Source organism: Pyrus communis, chromosome 10 (genome assembly GCF_041283825.1).
Source record: "Pyrus communis isolate YQ-2024b chromosome 10, ASM4128382v1, whole genome shotgun sequence".
Classification (NCBI taxonomy): domain Eukaryota; kingdom Viridiplantae; phylum Streptophyta; class Magnoliopsida; order Rosales; family Rosaceae; genus Pyrus; species Pyrus communis.
The window spans coordinates 24,782,465-24,803,571 of record NC_142574.1 but is presented as its reverse complement, the minus strand read 5'-3'; the positions used below and the strand labels follow the sequence as shown (position 1 = coordinate 24,803,571).

Below are 21,107 nucleotides of genomic sequence, written 5' to 3'. Positions count from 1 at the left end.
TGGTTCCGTGCCGCCCTCATTTTCCCGGAAAACTCTGCCCCGTTTGGACTCCCAGAAAATGCAACACACTGTCTGGAAATACAACTCACTATTCGCTAACCCCAAAACAAATGAATAATTTCTTCATCCAATTTTCCACGAATCTAAATTTTAATACTAGCAATAATCTACTCTAACACATGAAAGATTCGAAATTCAGTGCAGAGGAAGAACATACTAATACCGCCAATTTAAGCACAGGTATGCGGAATCTCAACTGTAGAGCTACATGATCTTTTCTTTACCATTTTCCATCCCATATTATCTTGGGAAACAAGCAGAAAATTAAGACAAGAAGAAACAGAACACAGAATTTGGGACAAAAAAGTACAAATATTTTCCGTTCTGCTACGACTGTAATTTGTAGCATTTCACTAGTATTTCTTCCCTTTACAACAACACCCCACCCCACAAAAAATAAAATAAAAAACGTATCGCTTCGTTTTAATCGATGTATTTACATAAAAGGCCAAAACATTTCCCTGAATTACCAAATCTACCAGGATCTCAGGTCGACGGAGTTCGAGTTGAGGAGGTCGAGCAGGTCGCACGACGGGGACTGTCCGAGGCGGAGCGCCTCGAGCACGCGCTCGAAGACGATCACGTGGCATGGGATCCGGAGGACTCCCTTCTGCTCGTAGCCGTACTCCTGTGCCGACTTGTTGAGGAGCTCGACGAAGACCGGGTGGTTCAGAAGCTCGGCACTGACCACGAACCACTCCATCTCCTCGCCGACATAGACCGGGACGTGGCCCTCGGGGACCACCGGCTCGCCAGCGGATGATCTCCGGCGCCGGAGCTTTACACGGAAGGACTCGTTTCTGCGCGGGCGGGCGGAGGCTTCGGCCGGGGAGCGCAGGAGGCAGTACTGCGATGAGTCGGCGACGCGGGAGAGTCGGCGGATCAGCTGCCTCATGGTGATGTACGGACGGCGTAAGGAGATGAAGAGAGAGAATTGAAGAGTTTTTTAGAGAGCGAAAGAATTGGAGAACTGGGCGTGAGGGGTGTGAGGAGGGGAAGTGAATATATAAAGGGCTAGAGAGAGAAAGAATAAAAGAAAGAGCGGAGGAGAGAGAGAATGTCATAGTGAAATGTTAAAGACATGGAAAGGCGATGATGAGAGAACGTTGGGAGGTACAACTGGGCGTACTTGGCAGGTACAATAAGTGAGACAGACTGTTCTTTTCTTTTTTTTCCCTTCAATTTTTTAATTATTCTTAAACAAAACTATTAAATATCATGGATCATTTTTTATTTCTTGATTGCAGAATTATAATTAAATTACCGTATTGTCTTTCTTCTTTTGTTTTAGATTTTTGGTGGGCACCATCATTCGCACTTGCAGGTAGACTGCAGGTTTGGAGAAATTTTTAGGAGTGCCGGGTACACCAAAAAATTTTGGTGTACCCTCACTCATTAGAATTTGATTTTATTTTTTTATTGAAAAATAAGTGAGGGTAGGGTCCACCATTATGAGTGAGGGTACACCAAAATTTTTTGGTGTACCCGGCACTCCTAAAAATTTCTCGCAGGTTTGGCATTCATCTCTTAATCTCATTTGTTTTTCTATCTTTAAGAAATGCTAACGAGATTTTTTCAAAGTAAAACTCTCTATTAAACTCTTCGTTATTTTATATTTTGATACAATATTTTACAATGTTGGCATGAATATTATGCAAAAAACATAAGATGGCGAAGAATTCATAAAAAATCTTACTTTTGAAAGAGTCTCTTTAGCATTTCCCTTCTATCTGTATATTAAGTGAGAAAGGTAAATAACCAGATATAAAAAGCGAATAAAATTGTAAAAACAAGAACAATTAAAAGAGAGTGAAAACAACTACGCTTCCTTTAATTTTCTTCACATTCTAGCTAACGTTGTAGTTACGCTTTCGATGTAGACAGCAACAAGTGTTGTGCTTTCTACTTTTTCTCTACCCGCTACTTGCACTTACCAAATTAATCGGCACTTGCTCGATGAAGGATGGTAATCCATGCTTGCTAACCATTTGCCCCTTCGCCTATCCATCCTCCTTTGGGCAAGTGACGATTCTTTTGGTTTGGTAAGTGCAAGCAGTGAGTAGAGAAAAGTGGAAAGCACAATACTCGTTGCTAATTACATCAAAAGAGATATACGTTCGAGAAGAAAAGACATCGGCAGTTCCGTCTCCTTCGAGTAACTGTAACGTCAATGTTTGTGAACGTTGGAATGTGGAGAAAATTAGGGAAGCGCAGTTACTTTCATTCTCTTTTAACTGTTTAGTTTTTATAATTTTACAGATGAAAGTTTCAAGGATTTTAAAAGTTTCACCATTTTTGCTAGAGTGATACACAGCAAGTTGCTATTGAAACTTTGCATGCTCCAATCATTTCTTGCCACAAAATCGGTGGTTTTTTTATAGATATAAATACATTCGAAAGAACATGCAGAAAAAAACATTCCAAAACCATTTCACAAAAAAAGCAAACTGTCACGGGATGATATTACTACATGCATGTATGCCATCTGCTCAAAGAAATCAGAGCAAACAAAATTTGGAAACTGGCTCAAAGTTGACACTTTAAAAGTACCACATTACCTTTTTTCCTTATTTTTTTGGTTTTATTTTTTTCTCTCATATATGGATAACAATCCTAAAGAATTCGTTCTAAACTACTTGTAGTTAGAACCGGATGCATACTGGGATCTAGATGGTCTTAGAACCACCTAAAGTTTTGAAAATATAGATGTGAAGATCTTTAAAGGACTTTTCAAATGTTTTATACGGGTCTCATTGTGCTTATCAAGTATTTGATGTAATACATGCCAGACATATCTTAATGGGTTGAGTGGAAAACATCGGACAAACTCTCTCAATATTATTGATTAAGTGTTTGACGAAATGCCTCAATAAATTGATTTTTTTTTTTTCGCGTTTTGCACTTTATTTTTATAAAATTATAAAAATAAAAAAATAATTAAAAAAAAGTTGAATTTTAACAGACCACCTAAATTCAAATGCTGGATTTCCCACCGCTTGTAGTTACCATAATGTCATCATTTCTTTCTTCTTCTTTTTTTCTTTTTTTATTTTATTTTTATTTTTATTTTATATATGATCGATTTTGTCACCATGGGAATCGAAATTCTATGAAAAAGACAAGATTTTCTAATCCATGATAATAATATCAATATGCGTGGATTATGTTCTTCAATTGAAGGGACTCAATAGTCGATCCCTTGATATAAGCCTAATTCTACATCATTAACGCATAAACTCTCGCCATCACTTGGATTACTTTTTATTATCAATTGGTTTTGGATAAAATTCCAAGTTCATTCGTAGTATTGCAGTCAACGTTTGCTCACATGTAAAGTAACTGACTACACATGTTTCGCATGGCAGACTTGTGTATCAATACGACTGAAGAATGAAGTATATATGAGGATTTGAAAAGTCTATATTAAAAAGTTGTCTTTTTGCACATTGAAGAGTAGATATTAATAAGGAAAAATTAATGAAAATCTTTGAGTGCTATTTATTTTAACGAAAAAATTATTTTTTTTATTCTAAAAAGTCACTCATGGTATTATTCACTTACAACACATTTTTATCATTTTCGTTAAAACTCTAAGTTTTCAATTTTTTTTTTATTAGTTTTCCTTATTAATAATCAGTTACTTCCTCCACTTTACTTGGAGGGGTTGTTATAATTAAAATAAAATCGAGAAAGTGGAAAATTGCGTTCTAAGATAGTACTAGTACATGTCATGATACAACATCTACAAGTCACTAATCCATGTGTGAACTTTGTAATACAAAATATAAATATATATACATATAGACATATCATGAAATTTAATTCGGTCAAATAAACTTGGTAATAAAATTATTCCATTCAAATGAAATGAATTCTAATATTAATTAAGTTGATTTCTCATTAGAAATTTCCATGAGGGCCATATAATAAAGAGCAATATTTCTTATTTGCGTCCAAACTACACATTAATTCCAGGACTTGTTACTCATCCATAACACAAGCAATTACTTCACTTAGACTTACCTATTGAAATAATGAAAAGTGTTTTTCATAACACTTGGCTCTAAAAACCAACACCACAATCAGTGACAAATTCAGGATTAGAATCTTGTGGGGTTCCGGTGTTAAAAACATGTTTTTAGATAGAAACAGTGTGAAGCGCTCAAAAAAATCATATTCACTAAGGCATTTCGTTGAACACTTGATGAACTTGTTATCGTCAAACCAAATCATGTTTCGCACACGTCATCACACATGTCAACATACATCGACATGTGTCGAATCAATCTAATAAATGATATAGAGATAATTTGTCAAGTGCTGTCGACGCATCTAATCGAGATATAGCTAGCAAGCATTCATCAATGACCTCGGAAGAACTTCACATGTATATTTTTCGGACCCCGAATGATCCTGAGACTACCTTAGTCTCAGAGTCCATCCGCCTTTGACCACAATTAAATTTGTGTGTATAGTCTGACAAATCAAATTCTCTATGACCTAAACCATAGGCTCAACCTTGGTTATTTTCCCTTTAAAGTTTTTTCATATTTACCTTCTATTTTCTAGTTGAAATGCTAGTAAAAAAGGTAAAACAAAGGGAGCTTTATATATAGAGAGAAAAAATTTAACTATATTTCAAGAAACTTCAATGGCTTTTAAATATGTCAATGAGAGACAAAAATATAAAAATAACTAAAGCCCAACCCAAAAATATGGAAACAATGTTTTAAAATACCAGTCTTACCCCTAAGGCTTTAGGGCAGCTAATATAACCCAACCCTCACAACTCCAACAAAATTAATATGTGTCATAAGCTTAACCCATACTTGACTATTTCTGCATAATTAGTTTTTAAATTATATGTAGAGTCAATTTGTATCCTTTATTACCATAATCAATTCAACTCGTCCTCAACCATTTTTGCAGAATCAGTTGAACCCGTTTTTTACCATTTTTACAGAATCAGTTCAATCAATCCTTACCCACTTTTGCCGAATCAGTTTAATCAGTCCTCGATCTTTTTTGTAGAATCAGTTTAACCCATCTTTGACAATTTTTGCAAAATCAGTTAAACCCGTCCTCGACCACTTTTGCATAATCAGTTCAACCCGTCATCAACAACTTTTGCAAAATCAGTTCAATCAGTCATCAATCATTTTTGCATAATCAGTTTAACCCATTCTCGACCATTTTTACATAATCAGTTCAACCCTTCTTTGGCCATTTTTTGCAGAATCAGTTTAATCTTTCCTCGATCATTTTTGCATAATCAGTTCATCACTCCTTGACCATTTTAGCAGAATCATTTCAACCAGTCTTCAACTATTTTTGTAGAATCAGTTCAACCCGTCATCCACCATTTTAGCATAATCAGTTCAACCCATCCTAGAGTATAGGAGTGAGCATGGATTGGTTCGGTGTGTTTGTGGTGAAACTAAAACCAAAACCGAAACCGAAATTTTTTATGATTCAGTTTGGTGTGGTTTTGAAGCTTGAAATAATATGGAACCAAACCATTTGGTTGCGGTTCAGTTTCAAATTATTTGCAAACTAAATACATTATGCCATCAATACAAAAAAGAAATTCATGATCACCATATTAAAATTCAAGTTGAAATAAAGATTAATAACTATCAAATGAAAATCAACCACATAATAACTTGTAAAGATTTAAATCACATCTTTGTAGACTTTGTTATATAACTAAAATTAGAAAAGAAGTGCTGCACGGAAATAGATGTGCAGCAATTACAGCTCCAAAACTCGTTTTACGCAAGGAATGAATTGAATTTGAACAACAACAAATCCATTACCCCTTCCAATTATCTTCCCCACTTCAACTTGTTTATCTTTAAGATTAATTCCCATGGGTTTGAGAACCTTGTATGGCAGCATTACCAGTCCCTTCACCAATAAAACTCAAAAGTATCTTGGAAAAACCCAGAACCTGTACTCCTTCTGCAACTCGCGAAGGACCAAGCTCCAGTCCACTGCAACTTTAACAATCCGAGGCCCTATGCAACGCTCCTCAAGCTCGCTGTCACACTGTTCTTCGCACCGCAGCCTGCATCGTTAGCCTTGCGTCTGCCCAATTTGGGAACTGCAAACAACACGGTTTCAGCAATCCACAGCTTCAGGGGCTGAAGATTTGGGCTTCGAATTTTTGGGAAATGTGGGATTGGTGAGAACCGGAGACGGAGCGAAACCAAATATGAACCCAAATTGTTGAAGCAAATTAAAAAATAAAAAGAAAAAAAATGGGAATAAAATTGAACGGAGACGAAACAAAATGGAATGAAAGATCAACTTCTTGCCGTCAGTAGCTATTTGGTCACTTAACACAAGTGCATTAAAATTTCTCTCTCCTTGAAATAATTAAAAACCATTGACTCAATTCAAGATTAAAGTTTAAACGTACTAAACCTTAGGTGTAATTTTTCCTAAAAGAAAATCAACCCAAAAAAAATAAAGTCTTAATGAAACAATCATAGTACTATTCATTTTTAACGTTAATAATATTTTTAGTCTAAAAAATCACTCATAGTATTATTCACTTTACCATTTATTTTGTCATTTTGATTAAAACTAAAAATTTTAAGAATTTTTCATGAATTTTCTTAAAATAAAAAATAAAAAATAAAAAAAGAAGAAGAAGAAGTAAAAGATGAAGAATATTGAATAAAATGCAAACAAAAGTAAGGGAAAAAAGGGCGGGGACTCGGCGAAAGCGAAAAGATGGCAGCGTAACTAGCAGTTTCCGAACGGATCGTCTTTCTGTAGTCCATTGCAGATTTGCAGGAATGAGGTTCTTCTCTTGATACTTTTTGTGAAGATTTTAAGAATTTTATCGTGTTTGTTCATTGTACATCACGACATCATAAATAATTTTAAATTAAATATAAATAGTATTTAACGAAACTAATCAGATAATAGACGATAACCGGACACGATTTGAAGATTTCCATAATTCTAAATGAATCCAAAGAGGATCCTTCTGGCTGTTGCAGGTAAGGTTCCATGACTTTGAATCACGCTTTTCCACGCATTCCTTTTCTTACGTGTCACGTTCCCTTGCCTTCACTCGCCACTCATCAATTTCGATTAACTGCGCCGACTATGTCCACACCACCCCCCCCCCCCCAAAAAAAAAAAACAAAAAACTCCCCCTCCACACGAAACCCCTCCACTTAAAAAAAATAAAATAATAATAAAAAATGTTTGAAAATTTTGAATTTCATATTTTTTGTTAAAATTTTCAAAAAAAAAAAAAAAAATCAATTTTATTGTTTGCTTTTTGAAGCCGGGATAAAATGGGAATTTTCGTGTTCGTCCTTGGTATAACGTAATATGTGGTTTCACCTTAACCTCTAACCTTCTAATCCGTTGAACTTTAACTTCAGATCATGGTGATCCAAAAGAAAAATCAAAATTTTAGCTTTTAAGTGTGACGAATAATCTGCGTTTGAAAACCCAGGATTTGAACTAAGTGTTGCCCAATTGTTGGAAAAGAATTTTATGTCCGTATTCTATACAGTATGTCATAAATTCAATTCTTGACGCTGGTGTGATACACAATAATTGCTAAGAGGAAGCTGAAATATTTCTATAAGTCTTCTCAACATATGAAATAGCGGTTTTATCGCAAAACCACCAACCGGTTTTTTTTTATTAAAAAAAATATAACGTCAGAAATTTTGAGAATTACCCAAAAGTACTATTACAATAATCTTGTTAATTAATTAGGGAATTATGTTTCATTCGAATTAAAAAAAAAAAAAAAAAAAAAAAAGTGTGAGATTGCCACGTGCATCACTTTATTTTGTGGGGACGTGTCTGTACTGGACGACTATATCATACTTTTAACCTTATCGTTTATATTTGAGTGCTTAAACCAAAAAATAAATAGACAAAACAAAACAAACCTGTTAACTCAATTTTATAGAGTTACAAAAGAACTTGAATTATATGTTTTAGCTTTAACTGTTGGAACTTTAAAGGCTAGCTACAACACATGAAACAAGTGAAGTACATAGTATGAATCAAAACAAACATGATGAAGACATTACTGAATGATCGGGGAGAAGTCTTCTACTCAATGGGAATCTTATGTTCTCATTAGAACAAATATCAACTCTAACTGATTTCAGTTTCCACTAAACTTAAACCCTTATGTGATAAGTTTAGAGTCCAATAGGGTTTTAATCGGCTATATTTTATGATCAGATTGCAAAGTTTGAGCACTAAAATCCATGCGTTACGTACTTGTTTATGTTTGTAAAAGTCTAATATTCAACACTAAAAGAGAAGGAGAATAGAGTATCACATTGCAAATATAACAAAATAGTATTTTGTTTATAGTTTAGAGGTTCACTACTAATATTAGCACAATATTTTATGGTAAAACTTTACACAAAATAATAAATTACTTTTTTAATTGAAAAAATGACAATGAAGTTAGCGATGACCATGCCGAATTTGTCAAAAGCTTCTTTAATTTCATTTGCGTGATGCACGCACACCAATTACTACATTCACTACTACATTTCATTTGCGTGATGCACGTGTGAACAAAATTATGGAAAAGGCAATACTATTCTTTTTGACAACGTAACCAACAAGAGTTTACAATTAATTAAGAATGCCTTTTTTTGTTGAAAATGTGATTAAATTTCCTAATGTTTGCATTAGTTCCTAATAAGTACCTTTTTGTTGCCCTAGCTAGGTCCCGCGTATATATGCCGCACTCATGGATAGCGAAGCGCAACTAGTTATATTTCAAATTTAGGGTTTACACAACCCAATCCAAGTATAAAGTAATGAACTAACTAGCTAGGGAGGGCCATGGAGATTTTCACAAAGCTCACTTGTTGTCTAGTTGGAAAGCCATCCTTGCTGACCAAAAAGAAAAGGAGTGAGTACCCGTCTGCATGCACTTTATACACCAGCAGATATTGATATAATCAATATATGCCTAAGTTCGTGATCAATCCAAACTCCTCTTTTAACCAAATAATTTAGCATAATTGAAGAAGCACGAGAATTATTTTGGCATATTGTATAAGCCAATGATGAAATCATAATAACATTATTCAATACATACGTAAACAGATATTGGAAAAATCAATGCCGTGGTGCATATATACATTCTGCATAGATTTAAGGACAGAGATTTAGTTCAATTATAATCGCAATGAATAGACTAAATTAATTGACCTACAAAAAATCATAATGTTCGCCATGTGAGAAATAAGATTTAGTAGATTAAAGTTTTGCCAAGAAATTTCAAGTACTATTATTAGCAAGGATGAATGACCTAAAAATGAATGATTTGGATTATGAGGTTAAATTGTGTAAATGCTTAAACAAGGAGTTAGTTTCGTATTAACTTAATAATTGGTAAGCGCTACTATATAAACTGACTTGATTTGAACTGACACAAATACATGTGCCAGGTAGTAGGTATAGTTGTCCCGCATAATTTTTCTTTTCTTTTCCATATTGAGAATTATTCACAGTTATATTACATGATTAGACTGGTAAAATTTAGTTAAACTCCGACACTCTAATCATATCATGTACATAAGAACACGTTGTGACTATGTTGAACATGCTAATTCCATCTGTTTTTTAATCTATACCTCCGAATGATTGGATCATCAATTTGTTGATATTCAATGCTAGCTGGGGATTCATGTTTCGAGATGAAGGGCAAAGCATTTGAGAATATAAGGTGGCCGAATGTGAACTCAATTTGGATCTTCATTGTCATCCAATCAACTACCTACATTTGGTAATGTAGACTAATTTTGTAACCACAGAGTCCCTTTAACTTGTTTACTACCCCTTGTTCTTTATAAAATTAACTAACCAACTGTAACATATATGCTTATTCAAATGAGAACCCCCGGAAGCCATGTTGATGCCATCACGGTGCACCGCAGAATAATAAATATTCATTTTAATTTTCAAAATCCAGTAATATATAAGTTAATCGTTGAACTATGTGTGAACAGAGAGACCAGCTTGAACAAAAGTCATCCGTAATCATTCGCAGGCAGCTCATCACAAAACCCTAGCTATCACCGTTTCCACACCGCGTGGATATAGCGTGTTCTAATTATTACCAATCATGCATGCAAACCTAGTTGTTATTATTTTAAAATTCCACGACTCTGACAAAGCTTCCAAACATATTTAATGAACATGCAAGGAACAGCGGAAATTCTCATTGATTGTGAGGAGGCTGCAGGAATGGAGGTCCATAAGCTTTACTGCATCAGGATTCAGGAATACCAGGGCTGACTCACCGTCCTTGATTCTTTATGTATTTAGGGTCTGTCTTAACTTTGCTAATCTAAATTTGTGGAAAATCCACAGTGCTACGGTATTTCAATGTAATGTGAAATATGAATGAGTGAGATTTAAAGAAATAAATCATATATCGTCATCACCGTTGATCTATCCTATTAATATTCCGGTGCAATTAATTAAAGCCACATAATATTGTAGCCACGCTTCTAACTTTGTTCACAGCATTGGATTCTAGCAGAATTCTCTGGGCAAGATTTAGGAAAACTCCAAATCCAGGGGTATGAACTTTGAAATGCGATATAATTATGGAGGAGGACAATTAATCATTCTTTAATTAGAGAAGTACCCAACATTCAAAAAGCACTAGTATTAGTTCAACTATATGGTTGTCTAAACAATGAAGTTTGGTTTGGGCTGTACTCGAAAGCTACAAAGAGATTATTTCTTGCAAGATACATATATTGCCTTTGATCAAGGAGACAAGCCACCCCCATTTTCACGCATATATTTGCTAGCTTTTAAGAGTTTTAAGTTTCTTCTTCTTGTTGTTTGTCAATGAGATGGAATGGATAATACAAATTTATAAAGCTTCGTAGAACTCCCCGCTTTATTTTTTGAGTATCAAAATTTTTTCTGTCCATATTACATTTTATGTTTGTGCAAAAGAGTGAATTTTATATAATAGTGTCAAGAGAAATCAATAAATTAGGATATTTTTGTTGTTTGGTAAAATTGGGGTAAAAATATACCGCACTTTACAAACACCCATAAGAGTTAACTTGATCCAAGCATGCACAAGTGACGAGTGCCATAGGAAACAAAGCTAACGAGATCCATATTAAAACTCCAATTCGCTAACTGATCAACAATACCATTTTGTTCCAATAGGTAAGATCGATATTGATACAAATGAAAAAGAAAACCCGCATAGGGTTGAAAAGTTCAATGAGCTACGTGGAATCTAAAGTACCAGAAGAAAATACATACCAAGGCAACAGATTCTTGAATTTTGATTACTACTTCAATGAGTTTATTGTAAAATACAAATTAATAGGGACCAACTACAAACAGATCAAGACAGATTAATTTCTACTAATGGCTACTAGAAACTCCGGACGATGACAAACAAATCAGACCTACACTAATATTTACTAATATATTTCACATCTTTATCATCAAACGAACTAAACTAAGACGGTTTAGATACAATCGGGTAAGCAGCGAATTGATCGAAGTCACGATATTCAATGTCTTTTTTTTCTTCTAGCCATGTAATTGTCTCTTACTGTGGTTGGCTATCTGGAACCTAGCTTCAAGAAATACATGCTATCAAAAGGTAGTTAACTGCAACTTTAATTATATTCTAATTTCAACAAGATTTATTGGATTAATCGATATATTCCGTAAGATTTCCTCACCATCTAATATATATGCCCCTTATTTGAAGGCACAAAGGTTTTTTTCTCCATTCCCATCTAAAAAGTTCTTATCAAAGACATAACATACAATAGTATTGTTGGATACAATCAATGATAAATTTATATATGCTAATAACTTATAAATGCGAATAAATAATTTAACAGAGTATGAACAAAAAGAAATAATATTAAACAGACAAATTGAAAATTGACGCTTGCGTATCGCAATATCCTTGAAACAAAAATTTCGTCCCTACTCAGTGCTTGTAGTTCTACGGACGTTTACTTCATCAGGATTCAACGATCTAAGTCAAAATTCCAACACCAAAAAACTTGACTTCTGGCAAATTTCTTTGTGATTCTCTCAATAAGAATGTTTGGGATTGTAGAAGAAGAATTTTATTTTTTTGTGTTTTAAATACCATGCAGATGGATATATATAATAGGTTTATGCAAATGGATATATATAACAGGTATGAGAATGAGATGTGTCTGGCAGGAGACATCTTCTCATAGGGGTGCTTTGCTCTCTCCTGTTCTTTCATCACTACAGACTTCATCTGAAAAGATGACTGTTGACATAAAAAATAATTAATTAAAGGGTTTAATTATTAGAGCCCGAGCCCGAGAGCACCAAGGCCCATCTTTTGATACATCCCAAAACCCAACCCCAAGGTTAAGCCTAATTTTATTCTCCATGGTCAATCACTCCAATTAATTTCTGTAAGGGACAAAGTCTTATAAAGTGAGGGAACCTTTTGGTAACGACTAATGTGGGGCAATGAAATTTCTATCCAAAATTTCCAATAAGTATAATAAACAGGTCGCTATCTAGATTAGTTTCGTTTGGTCATGCTACTAATTTGAGCCTTGGATCAAGCTAATCCAAAATGGTGGGACTTTGTTTGGTTCATTGTACAATTCTACACCTAAACCCTAAATAAAACCACACACATTGTCAATATGCAACTTTAGACGTAAACCTGAAACAAAATCAGACACGGATTTTAGATATAAATTCCAAACAAAATCACACACTATTGAGTTAACATTGTGTGTGGTTTTGTTTCGGATTTGAGTCTAAGACTACGTATGGTAAATTAGTAGGATATTTTTGCATATACAAACAATATCACTCTTGATTTGGAGTAAGCAAGAAAACAGGGAAAACAAATTCAACTATTGTAGGCTAGTTTTTGTTTAAATTATTGGGAGACCATCGAAGAGCAATGTAGGTCCGGGTCCGGCTGGCAGCTTGAGTCTTGTAGAAGGAAGGGCAGAGAGAGTCCTACACGGCCCGTGGAAAAGGGCGCAGAATTTGGCAGTCTAGTCTCTATATATAATGAAATGATAAAGTGAAGTTGTTGCCAAAGTGCCGTACATGTCAGTCAGTCGGTATTGAACTCACCCAACGACCAACACCGAACGACACAAAATGCAGAGAGAAGACATTTATGCCATCACCAATAACCTTAACTACCCACTTGCGGCCTTCGGTTTCTCCTCCAATGTGCCTTTGACAGTGTTTAAACCTCTTTTGTATTTTCGCACATTGCCTATTTGATCACATTGTACTGATTTTCTCAATAAAAATTTTCATTTTCCCCAACCTAACCATTACAATGTCTATTAACATTCCCAATGAGCTAGCATGCATAGGTAATATTTATTCATTATAAAAAAAAAATTCACTATGTTAATTGCTTAGGACGTCGAGTTTAATTTACAAATTTTGGCCACCTAAGCTTTAAGCTCCATCCAATGACATTCCTAAACTCAAAATGATCAATTACAAACCTTGACGGACCTTCTTAATTTACTTGCGATATTTTACAAATTTCAATAGTAGATAAATATTTTTTGTTAAAGGGGGAACTAAACATGCGATAACACACAATTTAGTGCTCCTTAATTTATTGTTTGTTTAATGTTCTTTAATAAATAAAGGGAGCTTCTAGTCCCACCCAATGACCAACCCTATCACCCCAGCCACCTTATAATCTCACGCCCATGAAAACTTAAAAATTAAACAACACTATTTTTCCACCCACCATAATTCCTAAAGATTGTTCTTGTAAATAAAATAGTGTACTAACGTCGTACAATTGATTGTCACGTTAGCAAATATATGAGTCGGGCATTTGTCACATCATAATTTAACGGTTAACTTAATAGAATCTCTAATAGTTGTACGACACTGGTACTAAATCGTGAGCCGTTGCAAGAATTGAAAAAATTTTAAAATCCTTTATTTGAATTTAAAATTGAACAAAAATGGGAGAGGTCAAAATGTAATTTACCAATAATAGGATATTACAATAAGATAAAATACCTGGTCGAAAATTGACTGCCTCGATCCAAGCCATCGATGGAGTAAGTTTCCTTTTCTAATTATGTTCTGCTTCTTTATTCTATTTCCTAGAAAACCAGAGTTTGAGTTGAACTTTGAAAATTGGTTGGCACTTGGCGTTCAGTTGAAATTTGAAAACGATCCGAAACAATAGTCTAGTCTCCAAGTCAATCCGTACATGGGTGCAATAATCTTATCAGATTGGCTCCCATGGCTTATATATCCATGGTAGCACATTGGTAGTTGACTGGCTTTCATGTTGGGTCCCTTATCAATATGATAAAACGTATAGGCCACACTAAGTCCCTACATACCTTGGATTTTCTTGACATATTTCAAGATTTGACCAAGAAAATTTGTAGAAAGTTCAAAAAAAATTGAAGGTTATTTTATTTGTATAAATGAAATACATACACATACAAATACTGAAAAATAATTAATTATTTACTGCCAACGATGTAGAACAATTACGAACAATCTAGAGAAAATCTAGAGAGAGAGAGAGAGATTAGAATCAAAGAGAGAGAACCTGGCAAATGTATTTTGAAATCTCAGTTAATAATTGTGTAATAATGACGGAGCTCATATTACTTATACAACATACATGGTAGATTAACTAAGTTAAGACAAATCCAATGGTAAAATGACGCATGGCATATTTAACACTCTATCATCCTCATCAAGCTCATGCTTTGAACAAATAAATTAGGGAGAACACAATCCTTTTGTGAGTATACCTATACATACTGATCTGCAAAAGCCACATGCTGCAACATAATAGTTCCTTATTGAACTCTTTCACGCACAAAATGATAGTCAGTCTCTATGCTTGGCCTTGGAATGCAATACAGGATTAGTGGCCAATGCCAGAAATGTAAGTCCTTGAGTAGCTGATGGAGGATCTACTAACAGTGTGTATTCTACTTCTATAGAGGATCTACTGATAGTGTGTTGCGTCTTAGAACTCCAAGAAATAGGATTGGAGCCAATAAATACTACAAAATTAGTATGTTGCCCCTGTGATACCTCAAAAACCTTTTGACTGCTGCAAAATGAGATTCGAGAGGTGAATGCATGAACTATCACACTTGGTTTACTATGAAAGCAATGTCTGGTCTAGTAAATATCAAATATTATAGAGCACCTACAATACTTTTGTAAAATGCAATATATGAAAAGAGAGCACTTCAGGATTCAACAATTTCTGATTAGGATGATAAGAAGTAAGACAAGGTTCACAATCCAACATGTTGGCTTTTTTCAGTAAATCCTTCACATACTTCATTTGATGTACAAATAGCCCTTGTGACTGATAATAATTTGAAGTCCAAGGAAAATTGCAAAATACCCAAGTCTTTCAAATCAAATTTCCCTTGCCGATTGAGAAATCTTGAATTGCACCACCACTATCATCAGTGATGATAATATCATCAACATATAATAGTAAGACAATAATAGACTTACCATCATACTTGACATACAAAGAAAGATCTTCATAAGAGGACTTCAATCCTAACTGCTCTAGGAGCCTGTTTTAACTTTTAAACCAGATAAAGAACTCTCCAACTTACAAACATAATTTGGGTGAGTACTATCACTGAACCCTTGGCGCTGAGCCATATAAACTCTCTCATCAAGAAACTCATGTAAGAATGCATTGTTTTTACATCTAATTGCTTAGTTTCCAGCTATGTGAGCAGCCAATGCTTTACCAATCTCACTGTGGTTGGTTTAACCACAAGACTAAAGGTCTCATAGTAGTCTAATCCAGCTTCTGGAGAAATCCATTGGCTACTAACCGTTCCTTGTATCTAGCAACTGATGTGTGAACTCGTAAAACGTGGCTGCACCTTCGGTTCAGTCAAGAAGCTGTGGTTTAGAAAGTAGAAGTTTGGCAGTTGGCATAAGGGATCCTCGGCTTTTCTGATGGTTAGGACTTGAGAAGTCATATTTTTGCTAGCAGAAACTTGAGTGCCAAGAACAATGAGTTCTCTACTTGGCTGAAAGAAGAGAGAGACGTGTTGTTCTCCGATCTTTCTTCAGATTCTGCAGGTCAACTAATTTTCAGACTTTGCCAAAGTTTGGAAAGAACAGAAGCTTGAACCCAAGTACTACCAGTGGATCACGCGTACGTGGAAAATTAAAGGGTGAAATGCAACCGCAGGGGTGGTTTCCTGACTAAACGTCGCAATATATATATATATATATATAGCTTATTTCCATATGTAATTTTCGTATTTGTAGATTGGTAAAACAAATTGATTTTCTATATATGAAATTTCAAATTTGTAAGATTAAATGGAAGGATTTCAGTTTCGGAATCAATGAATTACTCACAAATTAGTGTTTAATTCCTTTGTTTAACTCCTTACCAAACAAGTTAGTGCAGAAGTTGCAATCTCCACCATCCTTTTTATTCCGGTAGTTAAAGTTATCGAACAGAGAGTAGTATTATCAGAAAATTACAGAAATCGGCGAAATAGAGACATTGTAGACTGCTTGTAAGGGTGGAATAACTAGCCATCTCCATTACAGTGGCCTATTTTTTCCCCTACCTTGAGAACCTCGCGGCCATTGTTGGCTCACTGTTTAATATTTTAGTTTCTTTCTTACTCCCCATGCATGTGCTATCTCAAATTTTCTTCTTCTTAGAACATCTCCAACACATGGGATAAAGTTTAAAATATAAGCTTTAAAACTCCCTCAAACCATCTCCAACCATGGGCTAAAATAAGTCATGGGGAGAAAATATATCATTGAGCTAGATTCTTCTAGGATTTAAGTCTGATTTAAATTATTCTGGACCCACCAAACAGTCATATTTCAAACATTTTTTTTTGTTTTTTACTTATAATATAACCGTTATAATCAAACGAGATCAAATCTAATAGTTAAAAAAAAAAAAAAAAAAAAAGATTTGACGGCCCGAAATTAAATATAACGTTTAAAATAATTTAAGAAAAATATTTAAATCAAATTTAACTTAAAACTTTATAAATACCTATGTATTTGTATGATTTTTAATTATTTATCGGAATTTAAATATTTTTAAATTAAAATGTTCATAAAAATCAATTAAGATAATCTACATAAATTTTATTTTAAAAATAATTACTAAAAACAAAAGTTAGGCTAAAATCATTATTTAATCATCATAAGCTAAAATTTTAAGCCACATTTCTGGCTTATGGCTTAAAATTTTAGACTTTAACCCCAAGGGTTGGAGATGGTCTTATGGAAGATGGAATTGCGAGGTTTTAGGCATTGTTGGTTTGGAACTTTAGCAGGTCTCTTGGGGACTTACTCTTCCATTGCAGAACTTGTACAAAAGTATTGAAAGGTTTTAAGGGTCTATTGTATTAATGCCTAGAGCAGTTAATGTTTGAGATTGATGTAGATCAAATGACAAAGTAGATCTGTAATCAAATTAAAAGGTGTAGATCTGGCAACAAAGTTTAGCAGTGCACATTTGGGCTCTAGTACTTGATTTGGGCCCATGACAACCGTTTTGGAGAGAACGGCATCACAAGTAAGAGTCGACACTTTACCCGACCCCACAAAGTTCTTCTCCCAAAGTTGCAAGTTTATGAAAATTTTCACTAATGACATCAACATCAAATGGTTAAAAAAAACTACTCTTTTTATTACATTGTGAGAATTGCAGATAATGGCTTTGCTCCACACCAAAAAGACTTTTATTTGGGATTCTAATCAGTCAAATTACAGTTAATCAAATTACAAACTATCAAATTACAAAAAAAAAAAAAAAAAAAAAAACATATTAAGGCTAATATAAGCAGTCATCCAGATTTGTTTCATAACTATGCCAATGTAAATTCCCCGAAATACAAATAGCAGAACAAAGCATTCTGCAACCAATTTCTTCCCCCACCACTTATCCAAAACCCAACAATTAACCAATCTAATCCCCGATTTCGACCTTCCTAGTTACACAAAATAACTCTGGTGACAATGATCACAAAGCAAGACACAGTGAAGAAAAACAGTGTCACAAAATCCCTCGCATTCCACTTCCTCACCGCCTTTGCTTCGACTCTCAAACTCTTGGCCCTCCTCAGCGCGTCAACCTCCTTCAACAAATCGAACTCCAACCCCTTCTTCTTCAGCTCCTCAATGCACTTTCCCAGCAGGTTCTTATCCTCCTTTTCTCTCTCCAACAACTTCTCCAGGTGCCCCTCCGTGTCGCTTTTATACCTTATCGCCCAAATGATCCCCAGCGAGAAGCAGAGAGAACAGAGCAACGGGATCCAGGACCTGCGGCACGCGAACCCGTGCGGGTCCCTCGACGAGGAACTGAAGAGAAGGGTGAGAACCGTGGAGTGGAAGAGGAAGAAGAAGATGAAGAGCATCGTGATCTCCTTTCGAACTGAGTCGATTTGGGACTCCTTGAGAGAGACCCTGTTGAGGATTAGCTCTTCTTCTTTCAGCCATTGCTTCAGGAGAAGCTTGTGGCTCGGTGACTGAGCGATTTGGTGAAGTGGGTGTGAGAACTTCGGCTCCATGATCGATTTGTTTGTGCTCTCGTCGGCCATGGATTTTTGTGTCAGAGAAGGGGAGTGGGAGTTTCTGGGGTAAGTGGTGAGTGGGACTTTGAAACGGTCGCGAGGGTTTCGAGTGTTATAACGGTCTAATTTGGAATAATTTTAAAGTAGATTTCCGGAAGTACCCCTACCGTATGCGGGTATTCACGAGATCGCGAGCTTTTGTAACGGCTAGGATTATTCCAGATCATCAGATCTGTGATAGTGAAATTTCATGTTTGTCCCCTGAAGTGGCACGCTCCAACGGTCATGATGATTTAAATTAGTGCCAAAATATTTGCACGTTGATTTAGAAGTAAGTGTTTTTCTTTTTTTACGAAAACTCGATATTTTATTGAATTCAAACCACTACATCAAATCCTGATTAAGGAGGTTCTAAATAAAATCAGAAGAGTCTTCTAATCATACAATTTCATTGCCAATAGAAACGGTAAAATATTTGCATGTTGATTTTAGAAGTAAGTTACCTCTATTTTCTTTACCCATAAAAAAAAAGAAAAAAAAAAAAGTTACCTCTATTTTCATAAACTTTTTACTTTATTTCTTGGGGAAACTTGATATAAGTCCAATTTTTTGAGCCAATAGTAGGAATAGTTCAGTTTATTAAAATAAGTCCAATTTGTTATATTTAATTATTTAATTATCAATAGTTATCTGTTCAATGATAAGATTTATTATAAAAATCAAATTTCTTCCCAATTATCTCTTTGCTTATTTCTTTTTATTTATCTTTTTTGTTATTTCTTGTTCTTCCTCCTACTTTAAACCCCTATTTATAGATTTTATTTTTAATTTTTATAATCGACCTATATCACAGGTTAATTATATTTATCTACCTATATGACAGATTCTTTTTTTATAATCAACCTGTCACAGATTAATGTGTCTTACTTGTAGGTATGTTATGTTTTTTTCTACCCTTTAATTAGGTTTCATATCTCACGTATAGGTATATTATATACATTTATATATTTGTTACTTGAGTTAGGGTAGAATGTTTTGTAGATAAATTTATTTTAGTATATTAGTTTTTTTGTTATAAGATATTAAATATATTCTTTTGGAGTTGGAAAATGCATAATATTAGAAGATTTTAATTGATTTTTAATATTTTTAGACAATATAAAATGAGTATAAAAGAAATAAAAACATATAATTAGATAACTGGACTCACTCCTAAAAACACTCTACGTTTTTGGACCTGGATCTAAAAGCCCCTTATTTCTTTTCCTATAGTTTATACTATTATCATGTTTTCTATATTTACGCTCAAACCGTCATCAACGACTATTAGTATTTCGGTGTTAAAATTTTTGGTCGGCGCATATACAAAAGTTGCTCTTCACAACCTTCTACGTGTAATTGTGTTAAATTTGACATTCATAAACGATTGAGCGTCAAAACCTCAAGGACGGAAACAGATGGTAAACTTTTAGAGGTAAATAAAGAAAAATGTTCATACAAGAGAGGTTTATAATAATTGCCCGATTTTATATATCATTCTACTCAAACAAATTTCTTAGGGATTTTTTGGCATCGGAATTTTATGATATATAAATCAATGTACACATCTTCTGAAATTTTTATATTATATATCATTCGTTTTGGCACGAAGTTGTGTGTTTAATTTCCTCACTCCGTCACTCGTATTGCTTGCACCATACTTGCTACAAAAAGTTAAAAAAAAAAAAGAAAAAAAAAAAAGGAAACTTCATTTCAATCCTTGGCAAAAAAGACTTTTAGCAACTTTACTAAAACCATGAGTAAGATGAAAATTAATTAATACATTTCAGTACATACATTTCGGTAAATACATTTCGGTACTAACATTTAGGTACATTAATTGAGTCTTTCAAGTTTGAAGAATGTTAAATGAGATTAATATATTAAAATCCTTTTCTTTTTCTGTCAAAAAATAAATTAAAATGTGTATATTAATAAATTCAAATATTTAATAGGAGACATTGAATAAAATATACATTAATTAATTTGAATTAAGAACGCATTAAAGGATTATAATCAATATGTAATCTAACACCATAGTTTTATTAAATTTCAATCTATTTCAAGGATTAAAGTTTAAAAAAAAAAAAAACCAAAAAATAATACCTTGTTACAACTATGAAAGCAAATTATTATGATTTTTATATCAAACTCCATGGCTGACGACCGACGATCACAACCGTCCATGCCTTCGATCTCCCAAACCAGCGGTGGCGATCATCTCACCTTGACCCATTATATGCAGTGGTCTCTTGAAACCGGAGATAAACCAAGTTCCTGACCTCTTGCTTGCAACCAAAGGCAGATAATGCATGAAAGCTCTTCATTCTCTCAAAGAGTAAAAAGACATAAAGTGAAACCAAGAGAAGTAGAGCAAGAGTAAACATAACCCTAGATGCA

At 34.2% G+C, this 21,107-nt stretch overlaps 2 protein-coding genes across 2 annotated transcripts; both read right to left on the bottom strand.

The window, feature by feature from the left end:
- Positions 1–324: 324 nt before the first annotated feature.
- On the bottom strand, positions 325–1,071 carry LOC137730204 (auxin-responsive protein SAUR71). The gene has a single exon (XM_068469275.2). It carries the CDS (start codon positions 953–955, stop codon positions 536–538), a length of 420 nt encoding a protein of 139 aa, XP_068325376.2. The 5' UTR covers positions 956–1,071; the 3' UTR covers positions 325–535.
- Positions 1,072–17,930: 16,859 nt separating this feature from the next.
- On the bottom strand, positions 17,931–18,971 carry LOC137727328 (uncharacterized). The gene has a single exon (XM_068466193.2). The coding sequence runs from the start codon at positions 18,693–18,695 to the stop codon at positions 18,087–18,089; it is 609 nt and encodes a 202-aa protein (XP_068322294.2). The 5' UTR covers positions 18,696–18,971; the 3' UTR covers positions 17,931–18,086.
- Positions 18,972–21,107: the final 2,136 nt, after the last annotated feature.

Excerpts from the sequence above, each read along its gene's own strand:
- LOC137727328 (XM_068466193.2), bottom strand. The coding sequence starts at position 18,695 with ATGGCCGACGAGAGCACAAACAAATCGATCATGGAGCCGAAGTTCTCA.
- LOC137730204 (XM_068469275.2), bottom strand. The coding sequence starts at position 955 with ATGAGGCAGCTGATCCGCCGACTCTCCCGCGTCGCCGACTCATCGCAG.